A 15000-nucleotide genomic window follows, 5' to 3' on the forward strand; every position below is an offset into this window, starting at 1 on the left:
TATAAATAGATGTATTTTTGAGGTGTATATACAGGTATAATACGTAGATGTGGAGATAGAAGTATAAATAGGTGTATAGCTAGATGTATAGATAGAGGTAGAGATGCAGGTATAGATAGAAACAGTGTAACTAATATGACATTTTAAGGTAGTAACAGTCTGTTACTCAGTCCTTTCAGGTTATTGTTAAGCAGCACTTTAAGTTCCTCCTGAAACCCCCAACTGACAAACAAATCCGGAACCCTCACCACCTAGTGTTTTGTGTGAAAATCTGCCTAGCAACACTACTGTGATTGGCTACAAAATAAAGCATCACCTTTTATGCGTTTTGGGTGAATAAAATCACCCTTAGCGCTGGGAATGTTGACAGTTTGGGAGACTTTATTCACCCTTGGCTCTAAATGAGTTTATACAGGCCTGTAAAATAAAGGTGTCATAACTTTTCTGCCAGGGGCTTGCAATGATCAACACTGCATGATGATATGCATGAGACTGAGACATGGCTCCATTCAAACAGTTGGACCACGGTCTAAGAGAACTCTCTATCCTCCGGCCCTGCTCCAATTCTTTTAGATAAGCCTCCTTCCCTCCTCCCTACCTTGAAGTTATCACTGATCTGACAAGACCGGAGTGGTCAAAGCCAGCATCAATCACCAATCAGGTGTTGTCTGATCAGTGATTCCGTCGAGGAAGGGAGGAAGGAAGGGCGCGGTGTTAGAGTGTTGGAACGGGGCCCTCGCCTTGCCACATCTCCTATGGAAAAATGAATGCTAAGTGGGATCCTTGGGAAGACCCGACTGTCATGTGACCAACGTTGAAGTTTGAGACTTAAAATATTATGGATATTTAAAATAATAAATAATAACGTTAAGAGTTAAGATTGTGGTTGGGGTTGTGTAGGGGAGTTACGGTTAAGGTTGGGGTTAGAGTCAAAGGTTAAAGTTGGGGTTAGGTTTAAGAGGACGGCCTTCCCAAGGATCCCACTTACCATCTCCACATCTCCTGTCCCTGTGACTAATACCCGGTCTTTCCTCACTCATTGGTACGGCAACTCATGGGGGACAAAAAGCTAAAGTTCTGGAAGGATGTAAGTTGGTCCCTCGTGACTGCTGTGGCTTTAGTGTGGAGTTGTTTTGATCTTTTTTTTCTCTCGCTCGCTCTCTCTCTCTGTTTCTGTCTCTCTCTCTCTCCCTCTCTCTCTCCTCTCTAACTCTCTCTCTCCCTCTTTCTCTCTGCCTGTCTCTCTCTTTCTCTGCCTATCTCTCTCTCTCTCTCTACCCCCCCTCTCTCTCTCTCCCTCTCTTTCTCTCTCTCTCTCACTTTCTGTCTCTCTCTCTCTCTCTCTCGCTAACTCCCCCCCCACCCTTCTCTCTCTCTCTCTCAGCTTCTTGTGTTTTAACTGGTGTGGGCTGGAGTGGAGTGATGCTAGATTTGCATGTCTGTAGCTTTGATTCCTCTTCTACAAAGAGATGTGTTTGTTTAAGCATCAAAGTAGTTTTTGTTTTGCGTTTCGTTTCAAAGGTTTCATTTGTCATGTCATTGAATGGTGTTGTGGCGGTCATGAACAGTGATGAAGGGGAAGTCAGATGGTCATTGTGCCTCGCATGTCTGTGTTGTCTGTGGCCTAGATGGTCTGCTGTGGTTGGAAGTCGAGTCTGACTAGATCTGAATGACGAGATGCATGACTGTAGATGACTGTAGGCACGCCATGTTTGTTGTTGCATAAGCCTTTTCTCAATATGTCGCCTGTGTGTGTGTGTACTGTCAGTGTACACATTGTGGGGGCGAAGTGTGTGTTAATGTTGATGTTGATGTGTGTGTGTGTGTGTGTGTGTGTGTGTGTGTGTGTGTGTGTGTGTACTATCAGTGTAAACATTGTGGGGGCGAAGTGCATGTTGATGTGCTGTGTGTGTGTGTGTGTGTGTACGTGCGTGTGTGTGTGTGTGTACTATCAGTGTACACATTGTGTGATGAAGTGTGTGTTAATGTTGATGTCTGTGTATGTTAATGTTGTTGTGTGTGTATGTATGTATAAGTGTGTGTGTATGTATGTACTGTATGTATATGTGTGTGTGTGTGTGTGTGTGTGCGTGTGTGTGTTTGCGCGTGTGTGTGTGTATGTACTGTATGTATGTGTGTGTGTGTGTGTATGTGTGTGTGTGTGTGTGTGTGCTGTATGTGTGTGTGTGTGTGTGTGTGTGTGTGTGTGTGTGTGTAACACTCCTCTCCCCTGTGCTCCAGTGCCCCAGCCCCCCACCATCACCCTCCAGTCTCCCAAGAATTACATCATCGACCCCAGAGAGAACATCGTCATCCACTGCGAGGCCAAGGGGAAGCCGCATCCCAGGTAACCCACGGCAACGGAGAAATCGCCACGAGACCGTTGCCATAGAGACCCTCACCATAGACCTCAGAAACACTTACCAGACCACATGACCTGTGTACCTGAGTGTACAGTAGCATTAACGATGATTATTAGAGATTATTAGCTTCTGACTATGAAAGACATCTACTACCCCCAGCACTGTGCCTCCTGAGACACCTGCTTCCCCCTATACTGTGTCTCCTAAGAGCTCTACTCCCCCCCTGTACTGTTTCTGTGTAAAAAAACAACAACTTTCTTTTGTCTTCTATCACGACGACTGCCAATGGCCCCTGGCCTGAGCTAGATTACTCTTCCTGCTACGACTGATGAATTGATGATTCACTTGCTTAGTCAAATGTATCGATTGTAAGTCGCTTTGGAATAAGGCGTCTGCTAAATGCCAAACATGTAAATGTAAATGTATTCATTTTGTAGGAATATGTATATAAATGATGTCATGGTTCTATATCGTGGAGCTCCGCCCCATTGGGGAGCTCTGCTCCTATTGGTTTACCCCGCTAATGAATGTTTACCTAGCCAATGACTGAATTTTTCGATGCCTGCGCCCACCCTGGGGTGCTATAAAAGGGGCGTCCTTCGATCCCTCATTCTCCCAAAAATGTCAGCACGGGTTTACATCTGAGACTGCAAGAAGGACGACTACAAGAGACTGGAGAACCCGCCAGACACTTCCCTTCAGCGATGGATCGTCCGCCGCCGACCACGAAGAAATTCCTCCGGGACGCCTGCCGCTGCGATTTCCTAGCAGCGGAGGACAAGCGCGACTTCTGCCTCGGCCCCCAACATGCCGAGGCGGCGTTGGTCGCCTCCCCCAGCTGCCTCCCCTTCCACCTCCTTTCCGTCGCGGAAAGGCGAAAGAGGATGGCCTGGTTCAAGGAGAGCATTCCCCTGGCGGACGCTATCTCGGGGATGCTATCCGACTCGGATAGCTCTGCCGATGATGGGTCCGGACAGGCCCCAGAGCGGCATTCTGGGCAGGCACCTCCCCAAGTAGGGATGGTCCCGCCCGCTCAGCCGGCCCTGACATCACGCCGCCCTCACCCAGCTGAGTGGTCGGTGTTGGTGTCAGGGTCAGAGAGCTCTGATGAGAGCGAGCGGCAGGTAGAGGCTCACGAGCTCCCCGCCCTCGCCCCCCCATCACTCCACCACGACTTCCAGGGCCTCCTGGAAGCTGCGGCAGGCGTGTTGGCAATTCCCCGTCCCGCCTCCCCTCCCCCAACGGAGTCCTTCTGGGAGAAGGACCTGTTTTACGGAAAAAGGGCGAAGCGACAGGGCCAACCTCCTAACGCTGTCCTCCCGGGCTTAGATAAGTTCGTGGAGGACAAGTGGGGAGAACCACTCACAGGCAGGGCGCCAGTGAAGGCGTTCCTGCCCTTTACCAGAGTGGAGGGGCTCGCGGAGGGGATGACCGACGGCTCCCCGCCGCTCGAACCAGCGCTGGCCGCCTACTTGGTACCGGGGTCCAGCGCCTGGTCGGTGCCTAAAAAACCTATGCTGCCCAACCAGCGTGACAGGTTTAACGCCACCCTGGTAGACAAGAGCTACGCTCTCGGTGCGCAGGCGGCGGCGGCGGCGAATAACATCGCCGTGTTTAACGCCGCCATTGCGAAAATCACCACAGACCGACCCAACGGTCTGTCTGCAGCGGAGGCGGAGCTTCTGAGCAAGCTCAGTGCCGCGACGATGTACCTGGCCCAGGGTGTCGCGGTTTGTGGGGGTCGCCTGATGGCCCTACTGAATAGACAGATGTGGCTGTCTCTCACCACCATGACCGGGGCGGACCGGATGGCCCTACTGAATGCTCCAATAGAGAGACAAGGGCTATTCGGTCCCGCCATGGACACCATGACGAAGCGCCTGGCCGCGATGGAGGAGGCTAAGAAGCACCTGGCCAGCCACCTCCCCCTCCAGCGACCCTCCACCTCTTCTTCTTCCGCCGTGGTGACGACTAGGCCGTCAACGGCTGCGAAACGGAGGTTTCGGCGTGATGCGGCACTGGCTCCACCTCTACCGATGGAGCCATGCCCCACTCGGCATCCCCAGCCCCCGCCGCTGACCACTGGGAGGGCCCGCTACGGCCCCCCACGGCACCGTGACCCGGTTTCACTGGCGGAGGGGTCGGTAATGACCCCACCACCGGTTTCCTCTTCATGGCTGCTACCTCATAAAGAGGCAAAAGAAGGAAAATCCCCACCTTACTTTTTCAGTAAAGGAGATTTTCCCATGTTATCTACCAGAGCGGAGACCCACCTGCCTTGTCAGAGTGTGGTCCAATCGCTACCGGTTAGAATCAAAGCGGAGACTGGCCCAGCTTACCGGCGTGTGGCCAGCTCTCTGCCTAGCGGACTAACCCCTATCACGACACAAAGGTGGTTGAACACCCCTGTCTGTAGCCGTATAGAGGGACCGTTATTTACATCAAAAACACCTTACTTTTTCAGTAAAGGAGATTTTCCCATGTTATCTACCAGAGCGGAGACCCACCTGCCTTGTCAGAGTGTGGTCGAATCGCTACTGGTTAGAAACAAAGCGGAGACTGGCCCAGCTTACCAGCGTGTGGCCAGCTCTCTCTGCCTAGCGGACTAACCCCTATCACGACACAAAGGGGGTTAAACACCCCTGTCTGTAGCCGTATAGAGGGACCGTTATTTACATCAAAAACCCCTCCATGTCTATCAGGATCTGGCCCAGCTCATGAGCGGTTCTTTGATTATCAGGCATAATAAACCTGCGTCAATAAAGGGCATTGTTACACATAACAAACACTCTTTACAGACGGCAAACCATCCCTTTCGAAATGACCCCACCTTGGGCTGTGCCACCTCCTCGGTGTGCAGCGGCGGCTGGGGTCATACAGAAATTCAAGCTTTTTCTGTCGACTGCACCACAACAGACGGCCCAGCCGCTGTCGATGCGTTATGCAGAATGGCTAGAAGGGGCAGGTATTCTGTCGGGCTGGCTAGACAGGACATTGAGGAGGGGATATGCACTACAGTTCATTCAGCCTCCTCCGCCCTTCAGGGGCGTGAGAGAGACTGTTTTGTCCTGCCCGATAAAAACACGTGCGCTCCAGGAGGAGATTACGAATCTCCTAACAAAGGGCGCATTGACAATGGTTCCGAGGGACCAGTGGGACATGGGGTGGTACTCCCCGTATTTCCTTGTCCCAAAGAAATCAGGAGGCATGAGACCCATACTAGATTTAAGGGTCCTCAACGAGAGAGTAGCGAAACGCCCCTTTCGTATGTTGACGACGAGGCGCCTCCTCTCTTGTATACAGAAGGGCGACTACGGAATCAGCATAGACTTGAGGGACGCGTATTTTCATGTGCCAATCACAGAGAGGCACAGGAAATTTCTACGTTTTGCCTTCCAAGGGAAGGTTTACGAGTACACGCGCCTGCCCTTCGGGTACGCGCTTGCTCCTCGAACTTTCTCCAAATGCGTGCAGACAGCACTCGAACCACTGAGGCGAAACGGGATACGCATATTAGCATATCTCGACGACCTACTGGTTTTGGCCCAATGCCCAAATCGAGCCATTCGGGACGCAACCTCACTGGTGCAGCACCTCGCTCAGCTGGGGTTAGCTGTCAACTGGACAAAGAGTGCTCCGTGGCCGGCTCAACAGTTTTCCTATCTAGGCATTCAGTTGGATACTGCCAAGATGAGGGCCAGTTTATCGGCACCACGGAGAGCGACACTGACGTCAGCTCTCCGGGTGTGTCGAGTGACAAATACAATCACCGCGCTATCAATGATGTCCTTACTAGGACTGATGTCTGCAGCCCATGTAGTGGTCCCCTTAGGCCTATTACACATGCGCAGACTGCAGAGGTGGTTCGCACGACTGCGACTGGATCCAGTGAGACACCGTCGCAAGTTGATTGTAATACCGAGATCGGTCAAAACCGACCTGAGCTACTGGAGAGACCCGCGCGTCATCGCGCGCGGAGTCGCCAGGGGCAGACCGGCATCCCACTACCCAGTCTTCACGGACGCGTCGTTGACTGGGTGGGGAGGAGTGTGTCAGGCAGGTTCGGTGGCAGGAAGATGGGGACCGTTGGAGACGCGTCACATCAACCTGCTGGAACTCGAGGCGGTCAAGTTAACGCTACTTCATTTTGCCCCGGTGTTAAAGGATCTGGACGTGTTAGTCAGATCCGACAACAGGACAACAGTAGCATACATCAATCGTCAAGGGGGAGTACGCTCAGCGTCACTTCATCGCCTAGCGACAGATGTATGGCTGTGGGCTGTCACACACCTGAGTTCGCTAAAAGCTCTCCACATTCCAGGTCTGCTCAACGAAGGAGCAGATCTGTTATCACTGGGAGGCCCGAGGGACGACGACTGGAGGTTAGCACCCTCCATTGTGTCTCTGATTTGGGCACGGTTCGGGCAAGCAGAAGTGGATCTGTTTGCGTCACGGACGAATGCGCAGTGTCGCCTTTGGTTCTCCCTGCGCGAACAGGACAACCCGCCATTGGGAGTCGATGCATTCGCACACCACCCATGGCCGAGGGTCCTGTTATACGCGTTCCCACCCCTGATATCTATCCTCCCACTGTTGGCACGAGTGAGGTCAGAGAGGCTAGAGTTAATTCTTGTAGCCCCAGACCGCCCCGGAGCCCCGTGGTTTCCGGAACTGATGGAGATGTTGGTAGAGGGCCCATGGCCCATACCTCATCGACAAGATGCACTCTCAAGCCAGAGGCTTGGTGAGGGGGCCACCTATGATGGGGGGCCCCCTCATGGCCTGGTTACTGAGAGGGACTTGTTAGAACGCAGGGGTCTGACAGACGCGGTCATTCAGACCATTCAGAGTGCGCGCGCGCAATCCACTGCAAAGGGATATGCGGCGCGCTGGCGAGTGTTTACACAGTGGTGTGAGGGACAGGACGTTGACCCAGTCTGCTGTCGGGTCGAAACGTTCTTGTGCTTCTTACAGTCGCTGTTTGACAAGGGATTGGCGGCGGGAACTATTAAAGTTTACGCGGCTGCCATCTCAGCTTGCCATGAGGGTTTTGCGACAACGACACTGTTCAGTCATTCGCTGGTTAAGCGTTTTTTGACTGGAGTGTGTAGGCTTAGATGCCCTCATAGGACACTAATGCCAAAATGGGACCTGTCGATTGTGCTAGAGGCTCTGTGCGTGCCCCCATTCGAACCCATTGACACTGTGTCGTTGCGTTTATTGTCTCTCAAGACGAGTCTACTCCTCGCCTTGACTACGGCTAAGCGAGTGAGTGATTTATGCGCTCTCTCGACACGGGCAGATTGTTTGATCATATCTGGTGACGAAACAAAAGCTATGTTACGCCCTAACCCGGCTTTTATCCTTAAGGTTAATCGTGGGTTTAGGGTTCAGAGCTGTGCACTGAGCGCCTTTTTTCCTCCTCCCCACGACGGAGAGAGGGAGAGGCGTTTACATTGTCTATGTCCGGTGCGCGCGTTGGCACAATATGTGAAGCGCACAGCAGGACTGAGATCTTCTCCCCAGCTTCTGATCTGCTACGGCGGACAGAAAGCCGGGGCACCACTCTCGAAGCAGAGGCTGTCCCATTGGATTTGCGAGGCGATCAGCCTCGCATACGAATCGAAGGGGCAGCCCGTTCCGACTGGCATTCGGGCTCATTCCACCAGGGGCATGGCCACATCAGTGGCCATTCTCAGGGGAGTGGGAGTGGAGGAGATATGTGAGGCGGCGTCTTGGTCGTCGCCATCACCTTTTGTACGGTATTACTTGAAAGATATTTCTTCCTCATCCTTTTCTCATTCTGTCCTCAGTTTTGCTGATGACTGATGTAGTGGAGAAGGCACTTGGATTACCCTGGTCATGGGGATTCTATTCAAGTGCTGTCAGGATGAATACGGATGTGCCTGGGGAGGGGACCCTCCTCCAGGACATGTTCCGTTAGATCAACAACCCTACGTGCTCACGTAAGGGCTAGATCAGTGGAGCAGACTCGGTGTGGGTTGGGCCAACTTTTTAAGGTTGTCTTGAACCAACATCAGTGGTCAGCTCCGGGTGCCGCTGAGATTGTTTTCTGACTAATAGTCTCAGTGGGGGTACATTTGGCCTCGCTCGCTCCGCCTAAACCAATAGGAGCAGAGCTCCCCTATGGGGCGGAGCTCCACGATATAGAACGATAGTTATGGAGATAGACTCCAGTTCTATGAGTGGAGCGGAGCCCCATAGGGCTGCTGGCCCACTTCGACTTGATCAAACCCGGCTGTATTGTATGTTTGGGAGAATGAGGGATCGAAGGACGCCCCTTTTAGGCGCAGGCATCGAAAAATTCAGTCATTGGCTACTTTAGGTAGCGGGGTAAACCAATAGGAGCAGAGCTCCCCTATGGGGCTCCGCTCCACTCATAGAACTGGAGTCTATCTCCATAACTATCGTTGTCCCTGGTCTAACTCCTGGTCTAACTCCTGGTGTTGTTATGGTTGTCCCTCCTGGTCTAACTCCTGGTGTGGTCATGGTTGTCCTGGTCTAACTCCTGGTGTTGTTATGGTTGTCCCTGGTCTAACTCCTGGTTTAACTCCTGGTGTGGTCATGGTTGTCCCTGGTCTAACTCCTGGTATTGTTATGGTTGTCCCTCCTGGTCTAACTCCTGGTGTGGTCATGGTTGTCCCTGGTCTAACTCCTGGTATTGTTATGGTTGTCCCTCCTGGTCTAACTCCTGGTGTGATCATGGTTTTCCCTGGTCTAACTCCTGGTCTAACTCCTGGTGTAGTTATGGTTGTGTCCCTCCTTGTCTAACTACTGGTGTGGTCATGGTTGTCCCTCCTGGTCTAACTCCTGGTGTGGTCATGGTTGTCCGTCCTGGTCTAACTCCTGGTGTGGTCATGGTTGTCCCTGCTCTAACTCCTGGTGTGGTCATGGTTGTCCCTGGTCTAACTCCTGGTGTGGTCATGGTTGTCCCTGCTCTAACTCCTGGTGTGGTCATGGTTGTCTCTGGTCTAACTCCTAGTATTGTTATGGTTGTCCCTCCTGGTCTAACTCCTGGTGTGGTCATGGTTGCCCCTCCTGGTCTAACTCCTGGTGTAGTTATGGTTGTGTCCCTCCTTGTCTAACTACTGGTGTGGTCATGGTTGTCCCTCCTGGTCTAACTCCTGGTGTGGTCATGGTTGTCCCTGGTCTAACTCCTGGTGTGGTCATGGTTGTCCCTGCTCTAACTCCTGGTGTGGTCATGGTTGTCTCTGGTCTAACTCCTAGTATTGTTATGGTTGTCCCTCTTGGTCTAACTCCTGGTGTGGTCATGGTTGTCCCCCCCAGCTTCTCGTGGACGAGGAACGGGACCCACTTTGACGTGGAGAAGGACCCCAAGGTGCTGATGAAACCGACTGCCGGGACCCTCGTCATCGACATCAGCGGGGAGAAGGCGGAGGCCTACGAGGGCGTGTACCAGTGCACCGCCCGCAACGAGCACGGCACCGCCGTCTCCAACAACATCGTCATCAGGCAGTCCAGTGAGTACTTGTGTGGGGCGGCTGTTGCGCAGGAGGTAGAGCCGGCGGTTCGAGCCCCGGCTGGCCACATCAAAGATCTAGTCGAAGTGTCCTTGGGCAAGACACTCAACCCCAAATTGCTCCCAATGAGCGGGCTGGCTGGCGCCTTGCATGGTAGCTTGGCCGCCATTGGTGTGTGAATGTGTATGTGAATGTGTGAATGAGAGGCTGTTGTAAAGTGCTTTGGAATAAGACACTATATAAGTCTATATAAGTCAGTCCATTTACTCCCACTATCCCAGTATCCCAGTATTCCAATACTCCCAGTGCAGTGCATTTCCACTGTTATGGAGGTGTACCTCAGAGTGTTATGCAGGTGTACCTCAGGGCGGCTACACACTAGACGACTTTTCAAGTTGTAACATCGCTGAGCCTCTCACACTAAACGACCGTCGTGCTGGTGTCCGCGTCTCAGCGGCGCGCAGACTGCGCAGCGCAGCGCACACTACAGGATGTGGCAACGACGGGGGCTCACAGACTACACGATTCTTCACTTGGTCAGGACGATTCGCCAAGCTGTAGTGTCGCGATATCAGCACATGATGACGAGACGTTGACAGCTGTCAAAAAAAGATGGAGCTCAACACGCAACAACAATGCAATGCACATGCAATTTGCACATGCAAAAAGATGGAGCTCGACACGCAACAACAATGCAATGCACATGCAATTTGCACATGCAAAAAGATGGAGCTCGACACGCAACAACAATGCAATGCACATGCAATGCACATGCAATGCACATGCAATTGTTGCAATGCAATGCACATGCAACAACAATTAGCTGCACTTGTTGCATGTGCATTTATTTGCTCAGAAAAGCCTTCCTTCCATCTGTTCACTCCACCGAGCACTGACAACTTTTTTCTTCGGAGCCATCCCTTCTTTCACGCCTCCTTCGCGCTGCATTTCCTCGACCTCTCATTGGCTGTGCTGTCCACACGGGTCGTTGCCCATCTCAGACTAGCAGAATGTAGATTCCGTCGGCCGATAAAATGAAACATGTTTGAAAAGATCTGGAGCCCTGCGACGGCCCCTCCGAAGGGATCGGCGGTCCTCCGATTGCGTCTCTGAGCCTGTCACACTAAACGAGCGTCGGAGACGGCGCGTCCCCGGGTTTGCAACGACTGGAGGATTTTGTCGCCGACCGCAAAAACTGGTCGGCGACAGCTAAATCGGGGTTAAAATCGTCTAGTGTGTAGCCGCCTTTCAGTGTGTGTTTCAGCTGACTGCTGCTGTCTCTGTGTGGCTCGCAGGGTCCCCCTTGTGGTCAAAGGAGCGGATTGAGGCCATCACGTTGCAGGCGGGGGCGTCCCTGGTGCTGCAGTGCCGCCCCCCCGCCGGTCTGCCCCCCCCCATCATCTTCTGGATGGACAACAGTAAGTCCTAGGAGGGGGGGGAGGGGTTGTTTTTAAACAGTTTGTTTTTTATGACTTTGTTGTACTGTTAGTTTTGGGAGAGAGTATTGTGTGTTTTGTGCGATTGCTAACGTGTGCGTTGAATCCTGTGTTTCCCTTCATATCTCTTCCTTCTTTCTCTCTCCCCTCACCCCCCCCCTCCACTCTCTCTGTCTCTGTCATTTTCTCTCTCTTCCTTCTTTCTCTCACCCCTCACTCATCCCCCATCTCTCTCTCTCTCTCTCTCTTTCTCTCTCTGTCTCTGTCCTTTTCTCTCTCTCTATCTCTCTATTTCTTTCTCACACTCCCCTCACCCCATCTCTCTGGTTGTCCCTGGTCTAACTCCTGGTCTAACTCCCCCCCTCTCCCCCCAGACCTCCAGAGACTCCCCCAGGACTCACGTGTGTCCCAGTCTCTGAACGGGGACCTGTACTTCTCCAACGTCCTGGTGGGGGACACGCGCAATGACTACATCTGCTACGCCCGCTTCCCACACACACAGACCATCCAGCAGAAACAGCCCATCAACCTCAAAGTCCTGGACAGTAAGTTCCTGATCTGGTTTGATCTGGGTTTGATCTAGGTTTGATCTGGTTTGACCTTGGGTTTGATCTGGTTCGACCTGGGTTTGACCTGGGTTTGACCTGAGTTTGACCTGGGTTTGACCTGGGTTTGATCTGGTTTGACCTGGGTTTGACCTGGGTTTGACTTGGTTTGACTTGGTTTGACCTGGGTTTGACCTGGTTTGACTTGGCTTGACTTGGTTTGACCTGGTTTGACCTGGTTTGACCTGGTTTGACCTGGTTTGACCTGGTTTGACTTGGCTTGACTTGGTTTGACCTGGTTTGACCTGGCTTTGTGGTCGTAGGCCAGACCTTGAGATGTGGCCTTGTGTATGAGCAGTATTCATGTCCTCTGCTTCAGCCACACTTAAATGTGACTGCTCCTGGTGTTTCTGGACACCTCTCGGAAATGAGAAAGACGTCAAATTCGTCTTTAATTTTTTTTTTTTTTTTTTCAGATTTTCGTTTTTTTAGCTAACATTCAACTCGAAGATGTGAAGTACCCACTCGTTATTTTTCCGAACAGTTTTACGTTCATTAAATAAGTGTAATCTATAACACAATGACTTCGTTTCTTGTTGTTTGATGGGGATTCATTATCTTTGATGGGGATTTTCTGTGCTTAGTGATTTCCGGTATAGCAACTTTCAAATACTCATGTCGTCTTCAATTTGTTTCCGATTTCAATGTATGATGCATCATTTGAAAGCTTACAATCTGTAGTTTAAGCACATGTAAAAAACAGAAAAATGATTTCGCCTACAGGTAGCCCTTTTCATTGGGCTGTGTCACAAATGTTCCATAGGTTTCTCTAGTATTTCTCTAGTATTTCACTGGTATTTCACTGGTATTTCTCTAGTATTTCTCTAGTATTTCCCTTCACGTTAAAGTGTTTCACAAGCGAATTGAAATCCCTCGATGTGAAATGCATTACCAGGTCCAACATTACGTTCTGTTCTGTTCTGTTCTGTTCTGTTCTGTTCACATTGCCTTGTTTTGATTCTGTTCTCCCATTTCTCCTGGACTTTTAATATGTTTTCCAATCGTTTTGCATGCATTGATTTGTTCTGTTGTATTACAGTGGGTGCAATCAATGAGACTGTGGCTGCTATGTTCAATATCACTGATATCTATGGTGGTGGTGAGTGCTGATATACCCCCCTGTTTACCCCCCCACCCCCCACCCCCGCAACCCCCCACCCCCAAAACCTTCACACCCCCCACACCCGCAACCCCCCACCCCCAAAACCGTTACACCCCCCACCCCCAAAACCTTCACACCCCCAAAACCGTTACACCCCCCACCCCCAAAACCCTCACACCCTCACACCCCCACACCTCCCACCCCCAAAAGCCTCCCACCCTCCCACCCCCACCCCCAAAACCCTCACTCCCCCAACACCCCCCAATGTGAACCCAGCCCTACACCTCCTCACCCTGTGGTCCTACACCCCCTGAGTCCTCCTGGTCCCCTACCCTGGACCAGCCTGTACCCCCAGCCTGTACCCCCCAGCCTGTACCCCCCAACCTGTACCCCCCAACCTGTACCCCCCAACCTGTACCCCCCAACCTGTACCCCCCAACCTGTACCCCCCAACCTGTACCCCCTAACCTGTACCCCCCAACCTCAGACCCCCAACCTGTACCCCCTAACCTGTACCCCCCAACCTGTACCCCCCAACCTGTACCCCCCAACCTGTACCCCCCAACCTGTACCCCCCAACCTGTACCCCCCAACCTGTACCCCCCAACAGTAGCCTGGGACAAGTCTGGCGACTCCACAGCGAGCTTCTCAGGCTAGTCCCAGACGAACACCCCAACCTCACTCCTGGTGACTCAACATCCATAACGTAACCTGGAGGAGGCTGGTGGAGGTAGAAATCGGAGGACGGGTTCATTGTAAATGCGTGGGACGGAATGAGGAAGGGTTTATGATACCATTCCTAAATCCCGTCCCATTACAATGAACCCGTCCTCCGATTTCTACCTCCACCAGCCTCCTCCAGGACCATGTTAGCATAACATTACATAACACCATCAGACAACGACCCTGACATGTCCTAACTCTCCCTCCCTTACCTTATACGGTGTCATGTTTAACAGTTTAAGATAAACCCTTTCTAGATAACACCTTTTCCCTCTCATTACCTAATGCCTAAATGATGAAGGGTTCTGATTGGCTAATGAGCTGTACTGTAGAATGAAACCACGACCAATCACAACCCTTGCCTTTACCCCAGTGGGTGTTCCTTCCTTGTTGTGCATCAGAGATTTTCATACTAATACTAATTTAGACAAAGTTCTAACCTGTGAGGTTATCTATGAGGAAACCTTCTGTTCATGTTCCATGTTGGGGTTCTAGAACATTCCAAGTCAGGGTTCTAGAACATCCCATGTTCTTCTCTGCTCCTACACGACCTTATGGAGGAAGAGACAAGGACAGGGACCATTAAAGCCCCAGTCTGTGATCTGTCCATCCAATCATCTAGAATCATCTAGAGTCTAGAGACACAGACAGGGGGGGGGGGGGGTCACTCTAACTAGCTGGTCTGCAGTCCCAGACCCTCCAGCTCTGCTGTCTCCATCTAGCTTGATTGTCACGACCCTGTTGGACGGATTCCCACGACCTTTCGTTGCGGAGGGGGCGGAGCCTACAGTGCGGGGGGGGGGAGGGGGGTGTGTGGAGCCTACAGCGAGACTGTGACAGGGTTTCGTAACGTTGACGACCGCTTAGAGAGATGGGGAGGCATGGGGGGGTGGGTGGGTGGGTGGGTGGGGGTGGGGACCCTCATAGCAACACCCCCATAGCAACAGACCTGCGGCTGTCGTCGTCACGGAGATACACCTTCCAGAAGAGTCTGTGTCTGACAGAGAGGCGAAGCGGAGGCCGTTGTGTTGTCATGGTTTCCGTGGCTACGGGCCGAAATTAGTTTGATTTGAACAATAAAGCAGCGGTTTTCTTCTTTTTAAAAATCACGTTTATCTGTCTGTCCTGGGGGGGAGAAGGGGGCGAGGCTGTCCTGGGGCGGAGGTTGTCCTGGGGGAGAGGGGTGGGAGAGGCTGTCCTGGGGGAGAGGGCTGGGAGAGGCTGTCCTGGGGGGGGGGGGTGGGAGAGGCTGTCCTGGGGGAGAGGGGT

The 15000-nt window shown here is 52.1% G+C and overlaps 1 protein-coding gene across 1 annotated transcript in view; it reads left to right on the plus strand.

Moving 5' to 3' along the window:
• nrcama (neuronal cell adhesion molecule a) overlaps nucleotides 1-15000 on the plus strand; it is a gene marked incomplete at both ends in the record, with an annotated part of 41367 nt that overhangs the window by 464 nt on the left and 25903 nt on the right. Inside the window, 4 exons of the mRNA XM_080538122.1 lie at nucleotides 2242-2347; nucleotides 9672-9865; nucleotides 11161-11283; nucleotides 11676-11846. Coding sequence (XP_080394248.1) covers nucleotides 2242-2347; nucleotides 9672-9865; nucleotides 11161-11283; nucleotides 11676-11846 — 594 coding nt within the window. The remainder of the gene's footprint in view (nucleotides 1-2241; nucleotides 2348-9671; nucleotides 9866-11160; nucleotides 11284-11675; nucleotides 11847-15000) is intronic.

The sequence above is a fragment of the Nansenia antarctica genome (assembly GCF_963989245.1).
Source record: "Nansenia antarctica genome assembly, chromosome: 8".
NCBI lineage: Eukaryota > Metazoa > Chordata > Actinopteri > Argentiniformes > Microstomatidae > Nansenia > Nansenia antarctica.